The 18106-nt window shown below is 37.9% G+C and overlaps 1 protein-coding gene across 2 annotated transcripts in view; it reads left to right on the top strand.

Moving 5' to 3' along the window:
* Window positions 1–3468: 3468 nt before the first annotated feature.
* Window positions 3469–18106, top strand: part of LOC145674309 (cyclic GMP-AMP synthase-like receptor) — a 73396-nt gene continuing 58758 nt past the window's right edge. The window contains exons 1-2 of one of the 2 annotated variants that reach the window (XM_081744175.1): window positions 3469–4185; window positions 12279–12427. In XM_081744175.1, the coding sequence (XP_081600301.1) occupies window positions 4176–4185; window positions 12279–12427 (159 nt within the window). In that variant the 5' untranslated portion in view covers window positions 3469–4175. The remainder of the gene's footprint in view (window positions 4186–12278; window positions 12428–18106) is intronic. The other variant, XM_081744174.1, reaches the window with a different exon arrangement.

The following is an 18106-nucleotide window of genomic DNA, read 5'->3' as shown; positions in this document are numbered from 1 at the left end:
TCTGAGTTCTTACTTCTACAATATTTGTGAAATGAGAAGTATTGATGGGTGTCTCGTAAAGAAAGGAACTTTCGAAGTTCGTCCGTCGCACTCTGGTATGTTGTAAGATTGTGTGTTTAAGATTCGAGGACTGAGAGTGGAAGATAGTTGGGAATGAGCGTTCATCGTGCTCGGAAAGCAACTCTTTTAAGGGTAACTAAGATGGGAAAATGATCTCTACCGCCAGTATATCCATATACACTCCAACTGTGGTTTCTGTACAGAGCAGAACTAATGATGATGTCAGGTGCGCTAGAATGTTCATTTAGGTTCGGGAGGCGAGTAGTGATAAGGTAAGTTGTAGTGTCCATCTCAGCGAGAAGATTTCTGGCAGATACATTGGTATAACGGTTGCCATCGTATACTCTTACAATTAGGTTCCCCTCCAATAACACAGGGACCTTGGATCAAAGTAAATAACTGTTGCCAGAAAGTAGTTGTACAAAAGCTGTCTGGTGGAGCGTAGATGTTAATGAAAGTAAGTTTAGCACAGAGCCCTTCCAGAACTTGTATTTTTGATGAGCTGGTTGGTGGAAGTCTTGGTAGGACACGAGCCTGTACAGAGGCGCCAATATCCAAGGCAATTCTATCGTAGTGGTCATCCCGAGGGCGGTGATAAAATTGATATCCGGGAAGTGGTAAATTATCTTCAAGAAGTCCAGCTTTCTTTTAGCAGTGTGATAACCAGAGTAAAGAAACGGCACAGTTGCGATAAGAACACATTCTTGCCATGAATTTTCTGACAATTCCATTGAATTATCCGTAACTCCTGAGGCCGAGTCATTCATGTATGTGTCCCAGAAAGCTAATGATACGTAATAGTAGCATCTGTAGATCTAGTACATGGAGTGGCTGGGTGCCGAAATGGAGTTTGGGAGTTAATTGATGTAATTCGTAAGTAGATCTCGTTTATTGACATGACAAGTATCTAGTTCTTGATACCAGACTGTCTTGGAAGGGGCGGCCGTGTGCAAATTATTACCTCTGAAATGTAAGTCCACCTAATGGGAGAGGACGCTGGAGGAGCTCTTAATACCTGTTCTTCTGATGAAGAGAATTGGTCAATGTTGGAAGAAGCGAAGGTTTATGTGGTACTGATTGGATAGAATGATGTCGTTTTAGAGGAAGGACGTGACGAAGTTCATATTAGAACTCTAGTTCTTTGCGAGAGAGAGAGAGAGATAATTGAGGTTTGGGAAAAGTACGGTAAGAGGTAGTGTTCGCTTTCTTGGGAAAGGAAGAAAGTGAGTGGCATTCTGGCGTGAACTGATAAGGTAGCGTTAAGACTGGAAAGTAAACATCAAAGGTGGGTACAGCCGAGAAAGCGGTAGGAGATGAGCGTTGCAAAGCAGGCACTCGTTTTTGTACTTCGTTATGTGGATATTTTTTCCAACATTTTGAGTTGATTGATTCAAAGTTGGCATTTTCGGCCGGGACATATGAGTTCTGTAGCGACGTGAGGTCCGTGGCAATTGAGACAACAGAGCAGCTTGGTGAAAATGTCGGGATCATGGGAGTCACTGCATTTAACATATAGTGATTTTTTGGAGCGGCAAGCCGCTTTCCGGTGTACCAGGTGGTAGCATCCACCCCAGCAATTCTTTGACTAGTGGAATAAGTTTTAATGCGAAATTTCGCATAGTAGAGAGAGGATTCCTCTGACAAGCATTGGGAAGCGGAGGTGAGTACTACACTGGTGCTGAGGAGATACTTATTGTTCTGCTGTAGATGAATGCGGAGGATTTGCGTTATTGCTGCTGTACATTCTAAGTCTGTTTTAAGTTCGGCATCTGTGATATCAATGTCCACCAGCGTGATCACTCCAACGGAATGGGTGGCATAAGTTGGAATATATACTTTCCATCAGTTTTCACTTAATATCGGATTGGTAAGGAAATCTTTGGCCAGCTGTCGTGTATAAAAGAGGACTTTGATGAGATTTCGTTTCTTGTTTTGAAAGGATTTAATGCCTGGAACCTTTTTGTGAAATAAGAGTCTACTAGACATAAGGGGTGCTTGCGCCAAAATTGGGATTAGTATTAGAAGAAGGACCAGTCGTCACTTGGACCACAAAATCAGGAAAATGATGATCTTGGTAGAAATTGACCGGTGGTCAGATACAATAGTAACCTTCGACCCTATCGGGATTGAGGAATGTGAAATTTTATTTTCTGTGGGAAAGTCCACGATCTTGGCATGTACAAGAAGATGGTATCCTCCTGATTGTTCAGCCCTGAGTACCACATTACACTATGTTATATAAAACATTGTTGTAATTAGACAAAACATTGCCACTAGTATACCAATAAAGTAAACAGATGTTAAATGAGAATAGAAAACACTTGTCACTTCACTTGCGATATTCATGGTCACTCGTATGCACAGTACCGTGGACCTTGTGTCAGTAATGGAAGGCACAACAACTCACATTTTTTCTCAGTAATACTCCAGTGATATCAATCAGTGGGAAAATCCCATACCGTGGAATTTCTTGATGATGATTTTTCGAAATAGGGTAAAAGATATTCTATTAAAAATTGGCAAGGTTATGGACGCCAAGAAAGTTGTCTATGGGCGAGTAGAGAAACGAGTCTTCAATACGCTTGAAATGAATGCTAATTGTCAAATTTTGTTAGTATCAAATGCATGTTAGTGGTTAAGTCATTTGTACAGTCACTTGTGAATCTTAAAAAATAAGCGCGAATTAATGTTAATTGTACTCTGGTGTTAAAAAAGAATAAACAGAATCAACGAAGGAAGGTAAAACTAGAAACATCAACTTCCAAAACGTTCGATACGAAATGACTGAAGAATGAACTTTATCTAGTTTTATTAAATGGCACAAAAGCGTGATAAAGATACTAAACTCACCACAAAATATACTTATTTTTATCAGCATTTTCAATTGTCTCTTTTAATTAAGGAAAATAGTATTCATAAGTTATTTGATAAATGAAGAGGATTAGAATTTTTGGATCATTCACTCATAAATTGAAGAAAATGACTGATATACCCTAATTTTATTGTTCATGTTTTCTAAGTTTAGAGAATTTTGTTTTTAGTATAGGGTAGAAAATTCAAGGGCAAAGTTGGAATTTGTGCCTCTCGAGATGAGATTTTATAACGTTGCTGTTGGTATCACCGTACTACCCATGATCAGACTTTGCAGCCAGGAACATAAGTGGAAAATTATTACCTTCTCTCCCAGCCGAAGTTACTAATAATCTGTTACACAGAGTCACACAGTAATAGCTGCCTTAATTATATTATTTTATGTATTACCAATAGTTCGTATACGTCCTTTTTACTAACGCTAAATGAGAAATGTCCGTAAATCCACTTGGCACGCTCAACTAATACACACGGACAATCATACATCTTACTACTTATGTCAGCTTTCTAATATCCGACTACTATCTAGAGGCATCTTATCCAGCGCATACGATATACAACTTTTCGAATGATTCTTACTGGACGCATTGCAAACACAACCTATGCAATCCTTTCAGCAAAGGTTAACCTTAATTCTATCTTCTACCAATTCAAAAGCAATATCGGACATAGCTTAGGACTGCCGCATGTCCTCATTTATATCCCTTATAGGGTTACAAGTTAGAACAAGAACAAGAAGTACTCATGTAATACTTTCCCACTATATTAATTAATACTTTACCATGTGAAACGCTTTTAATAATTTATTATTCACTTAATACACTTAATATCTGCCCAAATCTGTTTCTTGCTAAGGGGCTTCAAACTGGTGAAGAAGATGAATGATTACGAAGTGTTACGCAATAATTGCTTGAAATCACCGTTAATAACCAGCAGATTATTTTCGCTGTTATATTTTATGTTACTAAAATATAATGTGAGATTAGGAAAAAGTATATATAGTTTTGAATATCTTACTAGAGGCCGAAAATCATCATGAAAATATACCTCAGAATGTTTATTTTCTATGTGATCGTACTATGTTGATCATTACGAACGGGAATTTCCCTCTTTTGTTGATGTCTGGTGTACACACAAATTCGAATATGAAACAAAGTGTTCTGACAGTGCCTGTCTGCGGTGTTAAAGAGAAGGGCTGAACATTTGATTCAGAATTACATCTTTTGATATCTGCGTAATTTAAAATGGGAAAAGGTAAGTATTTTTCATATGGTCTATTATTAATATTTCTTTGTCAATTATCAGTTCTAAGCTAAGTTTTCCAGCTAAAAAGTACCGAGTATGTTTAGTACAAGGGGTCCAGAAGCACGTAAAAAACTCGGGTTATGTTTAGCAGACCGCGTCTAGAAGCACGTAAAAACCACACATTTTACAGGATATAACGTAACCAAATGCTAACCTAACCTAACGCGAACTAACCTAAGCTAACGTAAACTAACGTAATATAAGCAGAAATAAGTGAAATTCTACCATTTTTTTGGAAAATTATGCTGGACTCTTACACTAATATAATCTAACATAAACGAACCCAAACTCACCTAAACTAACCTAACCTAATGTGAACAGAAATTACCGAAATTGTAACTTTTTTAGAAACAGTTGCTGAACCCCTTTTGCTAAACATTAGCCAAAAACTTAAATTTACAGGAGAAATGAATGATACAACTACTTAGACGTAACATAACGTAACCTAAACTAACATAAACTAATCTAATTTTAGTAGAAATAAACGAAATTCTATAATTTTTTGGAAAAGTATGCAGGACTCCTACGCTAATATAACATAAACTAAACTAACCTAACCTAACCGAATGTGAACAGAAATTACCAAAATTGTAACATTGTTTAGAGAAAAGAGCTGGACCTCTTCTGCTAAACATAGGCCAAAAGTACTAAGGAAAGTGCCCCAACTCTTGTCCCAATTAATTCTGAACAGCTTTTAGAAGTAGAGAGATTCATCAACGACGGGTATACGAAGTGGAGCTACAATTGTTTTTTTTTTTTTCCTTGTACTGTTTTTGGTACTTGAAACCTAAAATTTATTACATATGTGAGTACGATTCATCCCAAATAATAGTCCATACATTATGACCGCATTAACTAACTTAATCGAACTTAGAAGAAAGGGGGATCGGTTGCGCACTGGTAGTGCGTTCATGTCTTGTTGAAGAATCCCTGGACCGATCCCAGACTACTTGTTTGCGGTAATCATATCCGGGTGTGTTTGAGTTTTACCGTTGGTTTTACCCTAGTTTAGACCATGCAGTTTTATTATATACATCCATAGTGTAAGTAGTAGTAGTAGTAGTAACGGGTTAGAAGCCCTGCAGGGGTTTGTTGTGTTCTGTTCTGGACAGAAGATTGGCAAATTAAATACTTCCCCAAATTTTCCCGTACATTTTACAATGTGTGGATCTGTATAGTAAAACTACACCTAGTAGGCAACCATAATAAAATATAGAGAATAAATATATAATGTTACTTTAGAAGAGAAAGTTATAAGTATTAAAAATATATGGAGACCTTATTTCTAACATCCAAAATACAGTAAGAAAAATGTAATCCACACTGGATTCCTGTGTCATTGCATTGTAATAATAAGCCATGATCAGTAATCGTAAAGTTCTTCGACACGTAATTCGTGTAGTAACATAAGGAACACAAATGTTTTTTCTACTTTCCTCGCGTACGCGCATAACTACCGTCGCTGATATGTGGCTGCCACTATTGGACGATGTAGGTTACATACAATTCGTGCTGTCTAGTGGCCACCTAATACATGTTATTTTTTCTTCTTGGCATATAACCGCATGCTGTATTTGCGGCAATAACGGTTAATGCCTGATTAAGTGAATCTGCACCTAGAAATGCAATTCCTCCTACTAGAAATAATTCATGAGGTATTTGGAGTGCATTTACTGATGAAAAATTAATATATCGTTGCCTAAGCTGGGTTGCAACCAGGGTTTGAAAAAACCCGGGCTTTTTTGAAAAAGCCCAACCCACCTGGGCCCATATGGGTTTTTTCGGCTGTTTTCGGGTTTAATTGGGTTTTCTCGAAATATTTCAATGTCTTTGGGGTAAAAGTGTTAAAATGTGATTTATATTTCAATATTGTCATTGTCACAACTTGCAACAATTTTCTACTCACTGCCGTTTTGAAGAAATGGCCGCCATTTTGAAATTTTACATTCGACCGCCGAGAAAGTCTACACAGAAAATTGCGCTTCGTAGCGTACATACTCGCTGTTTGACAAAATGGCCGCCATTTTGATATTTTACGTTGGTATGCCGCCAAGATCTGTACAGGAAATTTGGTATCTCGTGCTTGTACTCTGAAAATTTTAACTTAAAAGACCGAAAGTTGTACCCTGTAGTGTCTGTGGTAGAGGCAGACAAGCGAGTTCAGTAATTTTGTGTTTAACGTCCCCTTCAGCAGCGAGGCTATATGAGACGGAATCTACTGATTAAAGTGGAAACCGAACCACGTGAGCTCCCTCCGGGAAGCAAATACGGGTCACCCACGCCGAAGACGCGTACATTAACCGCTTAGCCATGAAGGAGCTGGGCAGACAAACGAACAAATGTAAATCAAGTCATCCAGAAGCCGGACCGACGTTCGCCAAATATGGATACCAAAAGGGGTCTATTAATTTAAAACAAAGATACAATTCATGTTGTATGAAATAAATATATGTTTCAAAATGTCTTACATGAAGTTAACATCTTCCAGCGTAAATAAACCTGCCATATTTTCTCCATGAGAATACGGGACAGCTCAGATTCCCCCCCCCCCCTCAACTTTCCAACACAATGAATTGAACTATAGTCTGGTTATGAACAAAAGTATAATAGGCCGCGGTGGCTCAGTGGTAGAGCGTTCACCTCTGGTGCATGGGGTCCCTAGTTCGATCCCAGCTCGCGCCAAGTGAGCTTTATGGTGGACAAACACCTTGTGCGTGGGTTTTCTCGGGATTCTTACGTTTCCTCCCACTTTCTTCATTCCGTCATTTCATTCATTTCTTATCATCACTGTCAACTTGAGCATAGCAGGCATAACCGTGAGACTAAAAGTAAAAGATTTCATTTTATTTTTTATTTTTTTAATCAGTTTCCATCAAGTTCAATGGAAAAAGTAGCATTGCAAATTCCGCTCCCTATCAAGCCGAACAAGATGGTGTAATAACTTCCTCGAAACTGTTACATGCAACAGCGTTCTGTTCATTCACTAATTACAGGATTCCCAGCCAATGTCAGAATTTTTTTTCACTTTTCGAATAAGCTGGTATTGATAGCAGAAATGAAACGGAGTTAAAGTACGGGACACTCGAGGCCCAAAAACGGGTTTGTCCCGTTTTTTACGGGCCGTATGGCAGGCTTAAGCGTAAAATAAATAGTTTTATTGTTGAAGTATTCATTTCCGATCCTTCTGCGTTTAATTCAGGAATTTCCCGAGCACTTCTTTCACGGCGTGTACATCAAAACTTCCACTAGTACGGAAATTTGAACTCAGCACTTGAAATAGTAAGCGTTACATAGTCTTCGGAACCCCGAGGGAAGGAAATGTACTATCGTGAACAAAATATGCATTAAGCACCTATATTCTGCATATCCTCAGTACAGTCACTGATAAGGTTAATAGATACATTGTGTTATAAGTGAGAAACTGAAATCAGCATTGATCATTTTATTGTATTTAGCAGTAACTGTCACTTCTTTAAAATTATCTGAACAGATGAACAAAAGTATATTAATCTTTACGTGGCAGTTTTGGATTTGGAAAATGATTTTTTTTTTATTTTTAACTGATACTTCAACTATAGGAAATTGCTTTAGAAAGTCCTTTTTTACTCTCAATAAATGTATAAAATTCCTTACAAGTAAATTTCAAATTTTCCCTGATGCAGTCCCTGTTATCTCTAAAGTTACCTAAACAGAGGAGCAAAATATATTAATTATTAATAGATGGTGAAATGTGCAAGTTTTGGATTTACAGAATGAAAGTTCTTTTTAAATCCATACTTCGTACTACATGAAATTGCTTCGAACTAGATAGAAATTTGAAGAAAATGCTCATAAAGGGGTTAGTAAGAAGTTTGTACCGGTCACCGGCTTTTATCAAAATAACAGCAATATTTCCGGCCAGGCCGGTGGCAAACCGGCCATTTAGCAACCCTACTTGAAATGCTATGTAAAGCACTACTGGGTTTGTGTCCAAAACAGTCACACACCAGGAATGTATCTCGGGACTACATACAGGGAATAACTGTTGCCTTTGCTGCTGGCCTAGTGGCTAGAGGGTGCACGTTTAATACACCTGGCATGCAGTCCTATTTTATGGAGCAACAAATTTTAACTATCTTCAATTTTACTTTAAGATAATACGAGTGACTGAGTGTTGCAGAAGCTAAATATGGAGAAAATAAAAAGTACATGATATGTTGGTTAATCATTGTAATATTTATGTGGAGATATCGAAGGAAGCATCAAAGATGTATTCTTTTGAGAAAAAACAGTATTCGTAACGGAAATATATATTTTGTGGTAATAAGATAGGTCTAAAGAAGCTTAATCTATATTGCTTTGTAATGTAATAGGTGTGGATCCTAATCAGTTACAGAATTTTCCGTGCACTTAATCAATTGTCTTCTGAATATATAACCAACTACGTTTCAAACGTAACATTAGCTTTGTCTTCAAGGTTTTGAAGGAATAAAGGATTTAAAGGAATGTAAAGTTAAGATCAAAAAGGATTTTATTATAATATATCCGATAAATAAGTACTTTCAGAATACAGTGAAATCTCTTACAGTGTTCGTCCCGGTAAATATGTATTATTGTAGAGGAGAACCCTCCCTTTTACGGATAGTTTTTCGCTCCCATCGTTTTAGCAACTTTTGATTAATGGACAGGACTTATTATCAGCTCATACATATTTAGCATAGGAAATATTTTTTTGCAATTTTAAAATACATCTTCAAATGATCCCTTCGGATTGCATTTAGCATCTCCCTCAAATCCATCAACAGCTCCGAAGGCGGTACTGTGACTTCTAGTGTGCCGTTGTAAACGACTTCGTTTATGCGTATACTCACCGACGATGACGTGCCTGCTCCCTACGAACGCAGCCCCTCGCTATTGCTCGCTTCCCCCCCCCCCCGGCTGTGCTCCTGCCTTGAGTTGGTTTGATAGCATTCATGCTTTTTAGTGGCTACCTAACAGAAGTTGGTTCGTGTTTTATACGCTGTAGTATTTCTACTCATGACAATTACATATAACGAACCGTAGTCATTACTAAGGAACCAGAATCATTACCAAGAGATTTGTGAAAGAAACTAAATAATACCCATCCCTTCAACTCGTTCAAATTCCAATCAGAAACTAATGTCCGCAGGATTATATTGCAGACTTTTTCCCAAGAAATTCATTAACTGTCACGATTAGTAACATTACTTAATATCAAACTGTCTAAAAAGTATTGGGTCCTTGAAGGTCCAAATTGAGAATGCATTTATTCAAAATACCATTATGAAACCATTTTGTTCGATGATCTGCTACTTTTGCGGCAACATCATAATTCCGTTTCTATAGAACTTCTTAGAGCACTTGCTTCTTGTGCATGGAATCCCTCGTTCGAGCCCCGGCCAAGTATGTTTTTGGTGGACAACATCGTGTCCGCGGGTTTTCTCGGGGTACTCCCACATTCTCATTCAGTCAATTCTTGAATCATCATTCACTTACCTTAACCATCTGTCTCCCTTAGTCTAAAGAACATGATCGTGGTACGTTAATCTAAGAGATTTCATTTCATTTTTCCGTTTTTGTTCGGTTGTTGGTGATCGACTTTGAAACTGGAAATGGTTTCCTCTTTTAATAGAGTGTTAAGGAAAGGGATGGAATCTATTCTTGGAACCCATATCAAAAATCCGCTTCTTGTTGTCTTTTACTATCTTCACTCTGATACTTGTCAACAGACATAGTCGTTCTATAAATGTTTCCATACTTTTACAAAACGTAGTTTGGAAGCCTGAAAATTCTTAGCTCCGTTTCTCTTGCTTTCTCCTTAACTTTTAAAAGTAAAACCATACAAGATTTCAGTGGAACAAATCGCACAGTTACTAATGGTACTTCAACGGGAATGTTATCCACCATTTCTTCCATCATCACTCACTTGCCTTAATCATTCGTGTCCCTTAGCCTAAAGGGCATAATGGTGAGATGTTAACTCAAATATTCCATTTTTGCTGTGGAACTAGTGTGGTTTCTGGTCAAAAAAGTTTGGCACGTAATTTCACAGGCCTCTTTTGAAACTATCTTATCACTATTCAAGTTGTTCCGCAGAAACGGAAATAAATGATGGTCTGACGGTGCCAAGTCCGGGCTATGTGGTAGCTGCATTGAAACTTTCCAGCCAAGTTCCGTCAATTTCTGACGAGTCCGTAAAGTTGTAGGCAGTCTGGGTTGTCAGCGTGGCGTACAACACCGTTTTTTTAATCAGCTTCGGATGCTTCTTGTGAATAGCTGTGTGCACTGACGCAAAATTATCGACAGTACAGGTCCGAGTTTATTTATTCTTCGCGGCGGCAGCAGTTTGTGGTATACGATGCCCTTTCAATGCCACTAAACGCGCAGCATAACCTTTCTAAGTTTCAGTGTGGACTTTGCCACAGACTGTAGAGGTTTTCTTTGCTTCGACTACGATCCTTTTCAGACATTGTTTTCTTAGGTTATCCATTTTCATCACATATGATAAACTGCTTCGGAAATGGCTTGAGTTCCTTAGGTTTCAGTAGAGATTCGCAGCGAAATGTTCGATCGAGTAAATGTTTTTGAGTCAAATCATGTGGCACAAGCGTCGAGATTCTTTTTTGTAGCCGATTTTCTCCAAATAATGTAACACTGTTCAGTGATGTATGTTATGTTCATTGGCATGTCATGATTGCGTCATTTTATCAAGAAATGCATACATTTGTGAAGTGTTAAGCTGTTGAATTTTTCTTCTTCATCAGTGGCAAGTACTTCAAGAGATTCAAGTTTTCGTCCATATCAACACTGCTTTAATGAAAGGAAGTGGAAAACGACATTCCATAATTTGAGATATTTTGTAGCTAAAGTTTACTCATCCCCACTAGTGATGAGGAAGATTTGCAGTTGAAATTGTATGATCTATACCAGCGAAGACCAAGTAGCGGTCCGCGAGCATCTTTCATCTGAACCGCGAATAAGATTTGAAAAAATACCAGGCATGGTTTGTTTGTTTTTAAGGTGTTTAGTTCAATAATGCTTCTTTGCACAGGGTATTAATGAACTAGTCTGTATCCACAAACTGTAAGAGGTAATTTTCCTTGTGAAACAAACGTACGGATAGATGTCAAAAAATCACTTTTGGCTTTCTGTGGGCCGTGAAACGTGTAAATGGGTTGAAATCTTGAATTCGATTTTTGTCACGACCACCCTATTTTCTTTTCTCCTTCCGCCGCTCGAAAGGAAAAATGAGATTCTGTGGACTATGATTTTCTTTCCGGGTACACTCATGTCCAAAATTATTGTCGCATGTCAATAAATATGTTGTAGGAATATAATTTGATAACGAATTCGCCCGCTATTTCTTATAATGTTAGTATATGTATAATCGGCAAATGCATGTATGTGGCAAATTTCGTGTTAAAAGGGCAGTAAATAAGAACAATAAAACGAAAATAAAAGTTTCTTGTCCATTTAGCAACATTTTGTTTTACTCATTCTAATTTTCGTATTCATAATTCTTTTCCTATGCAATTTACCACAAATATACATTTCCCGATTATACACGTAGTATCAGTATTAAAAGTACCCTGCAAAATCATTATCAAATTATATTCTTACAAGAAGACGGTTATAGATATGCGACAATCATTTTGGACATGAGTGTACATCATGGAGCCTGGACTATTTGATATTGTCATAAATTTTCTTGTAATTACGCAGAGAAATGTTAGTGTTATATTTTAATTTTCGCATTATTTTGAAAAACTTGATGAAAATGGAGGCAAGACTGAAGAGTAGCCTTAACGTAACATCGCAGTGAAATTGGGGAGGTACTTGAAATGTGAGGTTGTGAATTCTGATTTAGAAAGCCAAAAATCATAATATGCTGACTGGACATTGTGCAACTAAAAGCCATCTATCTAACATAGCCGTTTTTTATCTTTCTTCTTCTTCTTGTTTTTTGAGTTCACGTGTTGCATTATTTTGTGAAAAAATGTAATAAAGTGGATAACTAAACGAATTATATATTTTTTATTTAGGCACGAGAATGAATAGACGTGGATTTGGAAACATGCAGATGAAGTGTGTAAATCATCCTATGCTAAGCCAGGAGCTGCTGCTCTATTCGTGGAATAACGTCAATCTTGATAATAAAGAGAGAAAACAGAATGTGACGGACCTCAAAACCGTAAGTAGATTACGTTTTGATATGAAACTAAAAATATTTTTTAGTTCTATTACTCTTTAAGTGTAATATATTACTCTAAACGTAACAAGTTACTCGCTTTGTGCACGTCATTTCTAACTGGATTCCCTGTGACGTTACGGTGTACTGCTTTGCTTCCCAGGAAACCCCACGGAGAGAATAAGGAGCAGGCAAAGAATGTTGCATTAAATAGCGTTGGTGAGGGGGACAACAAGCCCACTGATAGAGTATGCGATAAATGTAGGAAATAACGTATTTTGTGTCACACCAATACCTCTATAGATGCGGGATTTGATCCCGAGTCTTCAACTTGTTGCATCGGTACGATTAGTCAGGGACCTGGGTTCGATTCTGGATCCAGCCGTGCATGTTTTCACTTCGAATTCGCCCCTCGGAATTGGTGTGATATAAACTACAGACAGTCTTCGATTTAGGTAAATAGGTTGTTTCAGAACTCTTTGCATTAGTCGAAACTTACGTAAGTCTAATTTTTACCATAACGAAAAATTTTAGGATGTTCACGAACAGGAAAAGTCAGGAATTTCAAGATTTTTCAGGAAAATAGTTTCAATATGAGACCAAAAGCTAGGAAAAATTACGAAATATACCGTTGGATCAGGAAAATTTTCCCTGAGGAGCTCGCCTCTTGTGACTTAGGGGATACCTGAGCTAAGTCTGCAATTGTTTTTACATTTTTCTGTGCCAGACTTTCAGACTTCCAAACTACATGTGCTATGCATAAGTGTCGGAAGTCTTATAGAACGGCGTCGTCCATCCGTCCGGCGACAGACAGACAGAGCAAGAACGGTAATAGATATCGGGTTGCTTTTATTTTATTTATTTATTTATTTTTTATTTTATTTATTTTTTTCTTTTTTGCAATCGATTATGCGTCCCAAGAATAGGTTCTTCTATTAACTCTCTACTAAAACCAGAAGTGATTCAAATTAGTCACTTCCGATTTCAGCGTTTATTGCCATAAAGCAAAAATGATAAGAGGTAGCCAGAAGCGGTTTCTATATCTCCAGACAACGTACCATGACTATCTTGAACACTCTACCAAAACTGGAAGTGGTTTGATATTGATTTCCACATATTAAAAACGGTAAGAGATATCGAGATGTGGTTTTCGACAATCAATTTAGCGTCCCAAGAATAAATTGAATTTCCTCCGTTAATACACTATTCAAACCAGAAGTTTTTCGAATTAATCATTTCCAGTTCAACAGTTATCGCCATAGAATAAAAATGATCATACATAGGGACAAACGATTTTTCCCACTCGATGTAGTGTGTGAAGAGAACTTACCGCCACAATCCGCAATACCACCCAAACCGGAACTGATGTAATTTACTATAACTTCCGGTTTCAATACTGATTTCCGTATAGCGAAAACGGTAAGAGATACCGAGATGCAGTTAGGTTCTATCACCTTCCTGAACCTTCTGTTGAATCCGAACATTGGTCAAATTAACCATTTCCGGTTCAGCATTTATCGCTCTATAACAAAAATGGTAATATACCGCGACAAGCGGTTTTCGGCGAACTACTCAGGGTTTTAAAAGTACATAATATCACAAACCTCGACACTACCAAAACCGGAAATGTTTGAAATTTACTACTACTTGCGGTTTCAATACTGATTTCCGTAGAGCAAAAACGAATATATGGCTATTCAGTTCACCATAATAAAAAAAACTAACGCATAGTGAGTAATTGTTTTTTGATATGGGTTCAGCCTCTTAGGAATAAGTTCTATCTTTGATCTTATTAATCTGTTGGAACCAGCAGTTTTAGATATACTACTTGAAGTTTGAGTATTGAATTCGCATAGTTCGGAAGCCTACCGTGGTTTCACATTATGAAATGAAACTCATCGGGTAGTTTTTATTCCAGTTTATTCTGTTGAATGAAAATAGCAAGTAAAAAGGCAACGTTCTGTCGCTAGGATCGACTATTAAACTGAGTGTGTGGAGTGGCTAAGAGGTAGATGATCCATTTCATGCTTAAACTGAATGTGTGGAGTGGCTAAGAAAGGTGGACGATCCATTTCATGCATACTGTATTGTTTGTAAGAGAACTCTTTCTCAAGGAAATTTGGGTTGGAAAGCGGTTGTTACCCATAGTAGTGAACAGCAATATAACCAACTGCTGAAAATTAGATCTACAAATACGTCCCTGTCATCATTTTTTGTGTGTTGGCGTTCCATTTTATTAGAATATATGGTTGAATCTGCATCAAAGGGACAGAACAGTAACGGTGTACATATTTATGAATACATTCACCCCCTCCCCCTTCCCTTCATACACACACTCAATAGTCATAGAAGAGTCCTGTTCAAGGGTTAGACAGTTTTATTTTTCGTGATGAAGGAATCAAGTCTGAAATACTTTTGGCTCTCCGTGTTGTTCAGCGTACTGTGTCGTTTCGTAATTATGACGGAATTAGTGAATCATTTTAAATCGTGTTTCCGGATAGTTCCATAGCTTCAAAGTTATAGCATCGTATCAACCAAGTAATATCTGATTACACATGAGCACCGTACTTTGAGTCTATGCTACAGTTAGGAATGGTTTCTCAATCAACAAATCTCCTCCTATTGCAAACCAATGTAAACATACAATCATAGCACTGAGGAGAGAGCGTGATACCGCTTTCAATTGCAAAGGAATCCATAGTATTGTCATCACTCAGAAAGTACTGATGTATGTCAGATCTGAGTTGAGTTGAGTTGAGTTGAGTTGATTTTATTTTGAGTTTAACGTTCCTTTCAGCAGTGAGGCTGTATGGGACGTGGACCTACTGATTAATGTGGAACCGGAACCACGTGAGCTTCCGCCAGGGATCGAACCCGGGTCCCATAACATTGCCCGTATTCTAATCCTATCTGACTCCATGAGTGCTCTTACGACCCTTAGCAATGTTTACACTAGGGATCCTCTTCTTCAACGCGTATTAAAATGCCATCCCCTAATTGGTGCCGTCTCAGGTGTCTAGCCATGTTGGCATTCTTGGTAATGAGCAGACGGATTCTGGCAGAAGATGCAGCTCTTCATGGTGTTGAACTCGTGACGCCCCACACTTGCACTGATCTTTACTCGATGTTCACATCTCGTCTTCTTCTACATTGGCAGTCGGAATGGGATCTTGCACATGCCAACAAATTGCATGCCATTAAACGACGCTTAGGAGTCTGGACCTCTAGCTCCCGACAGTCTCGTCGTGAAGAAGTACTTTTAACTCGACTGTGTATTGGACACAGTCATTTGACGCATGCATATCTTTTACGTGGAGATGCAGTACCAGAATGTGTTGTTTGTGGGGGTGCCTTCCATTTCAATTCAGGTAGAGCATGTACCATCACAATCTCAGATATTGTTGAAACTTTTATTTTTATAGCAACTAGACATGTTTTTAAGGGACCCATATTCCCCCCCCCAAAAAAAAACGCCAAGTAATGGCCCATCAAAGTTGGGGAGTGCTATTTATGAACTATAGAAGACATGAAAAATGGTCAACTTCGGAAACCCACCATTCAACTATGGAGACAGGTAGAGTTATAATTCATGTTGCGGTATCTACATAGCGATACAAATAAACTATATTTTATTATAGTTTGGCTTGCGCATGCGTATCTTTTTGCACATAAATGAACGTCACTTTATCTGAAAAGTCGAAGATAGCGATTTTTTTTTTCGAGCACTTCCGGTTCGAATTTTAAAATTCTGTTTTCACGGTTGGTAAGACCTAGTTACCCATTTTCCGAAAAAAAAAAAAAATAATGTATCGATTCTGTGTGCAACCGTTTCGTCGCAAAAAAAAAAAAAAAAAAAACAAACAAAAAAAAAAGTCAAATTTTCCAAAATCGCCTTTTCTCGAAAACACCATAATTTAAAATTCTGAAATTTTGTAAGTTGGTTCAACTTTACATGAATAATAAACACACCAAATACCATTGTCGACCAATGCTTCTTAAATTAACTACAGCCTTTTGAACTTAGCGAAGTTTCGTTAACTTTTGACGTCACAGTTGGCAACACGAACCAATAAAAGTACAATGATTTGATGATGTTTGTGGTTCGCATTCATTAAATGAAGAATAAAAGTTCATTATTCACGATTCGGCTCATGTACTCATAGCCATAGACAAGATTCCAAAAATACTCGAAGAAAAGCGAAAATATATGTTATAGAAAAAGGCTCGAATACGTGAAAATAAATGTCTACAATTTCCCATACCGTGTCAGTGATTTCTGATGGTGCTGCATCCCACTTTAAAAATCGCTTTCAGATGTTCGAGATGAAGACAGGTCCGATAAACCAGTAGTTTTTCAGTGAAATCGGCCATGCAAGGGTTTCTGCGACGATATTGGGAGGGGGAAAGAGGTTGTAAAGAATGTGGTAACGCGGCATAACTTTAGGCAAACACAGATACACAGTATTAAAACTGCAGAAGAATTCGTGAGTATAATACAAGTACAAACTCTGGGTATTATTCTCGTTATGTTGCCTGGAACTGAATTCCACAATTTCCGGGGAAAAAAATTGATAGAATGGGAAACTGTGCAACCGGTAACGAAGTCACCTTTTGCTTTCGGAAAATGGCGAAGTTTTTATGGCAGTAACGGGTCACCATGAACTAACTTCATGCTTCCCCCAAAATCGAGCTTCTGTTGTTCAAAATGTAGATTTAAGAAGTCTGCAAAAAGAAACTTTTGTTACATGCATATATGATAACCAGTGGTTATCAGAAATATTATGAACTAGCATATAGTACCCGCTTTGCTGGGTTGAAATGAAAATTTAAATGCACAACTCCGTATCTTATGTGTTTAGTACCCGTGAAATATGCTGTTTTCGTTTTTAATGCCATCGATTTAAACAGCATCGGAATGATCATTGATTATCTCGGCGACCCCGAAAACCATGGATTCGACACTAATATTGGCCATTTTCGATCATTTATATATATATACTCGTAGATAGATAGATAAATATATTTCCCCCTCCCCCATGTTGCGGGCCATGACATCGAAAGTGTCACCGTTCATCTCAGCGACCCCAAAAAATGTGGACTCAGCACTAATATCGGTCCTTTTCGATTACTTTTAAATATCTCTTCTTCCTCCTCTCCCAAGTTGCGGGATTGAATTAAAATTTAAACAGGATCGAAAGTATCACTGTTCATCTAAGCGACCCAGAAAACTATAAATTCGACACTGATAGTGGCCATTTTCGATCTTTTTTTTTATATATATATATGTCACTGTTCATCTGAATGATCTCGGATTAGACACTAATATTGGTCATTTTCGATTATTATTATATATAGCTCCCCCTCCTCCGTGCTGCGGCACACGGCATCAGAATTGTCACTGTTAATCTCAGCTTCTCCTAACACTGTGGATTCGACACTAATATTAGTCATTTTCGATCATTTTTAAATGTTTATCCCCTTCCCCTCCGTTGTACCCTCCCCCTCCTCAACTATCAGGGCTGAACTTAGATTGAAACAGCATCAAAAGTGTCACTGTTTCTCTCGTCGACCCCGAAAGCTATGGATTCAACACTAATATCGGTCGTTTTTGATCATTTTTATATTTCTCCCCCTCCCTCACCTACGGTATATGTAACTCCCTCTCCTCCGTGCTGCGGCACA

This window comes from Thermobia domestica, chromosome 17 (assembly GCF_964235325.1).
Source record: "Thermobia domestica chromosome 17, izTheDome1.hap1.1, whole genome shotgun sequence".
NCBI classification, from domain to species: Eukaryota; Metazoa; Arthropoda; class Insecta; order Zygentoma; family Lepismatidae; genus Thermobia; species Thermobia domestica.
This window is presented reverse-complemented; position numbering and strand designations above follow the sequence as displayed.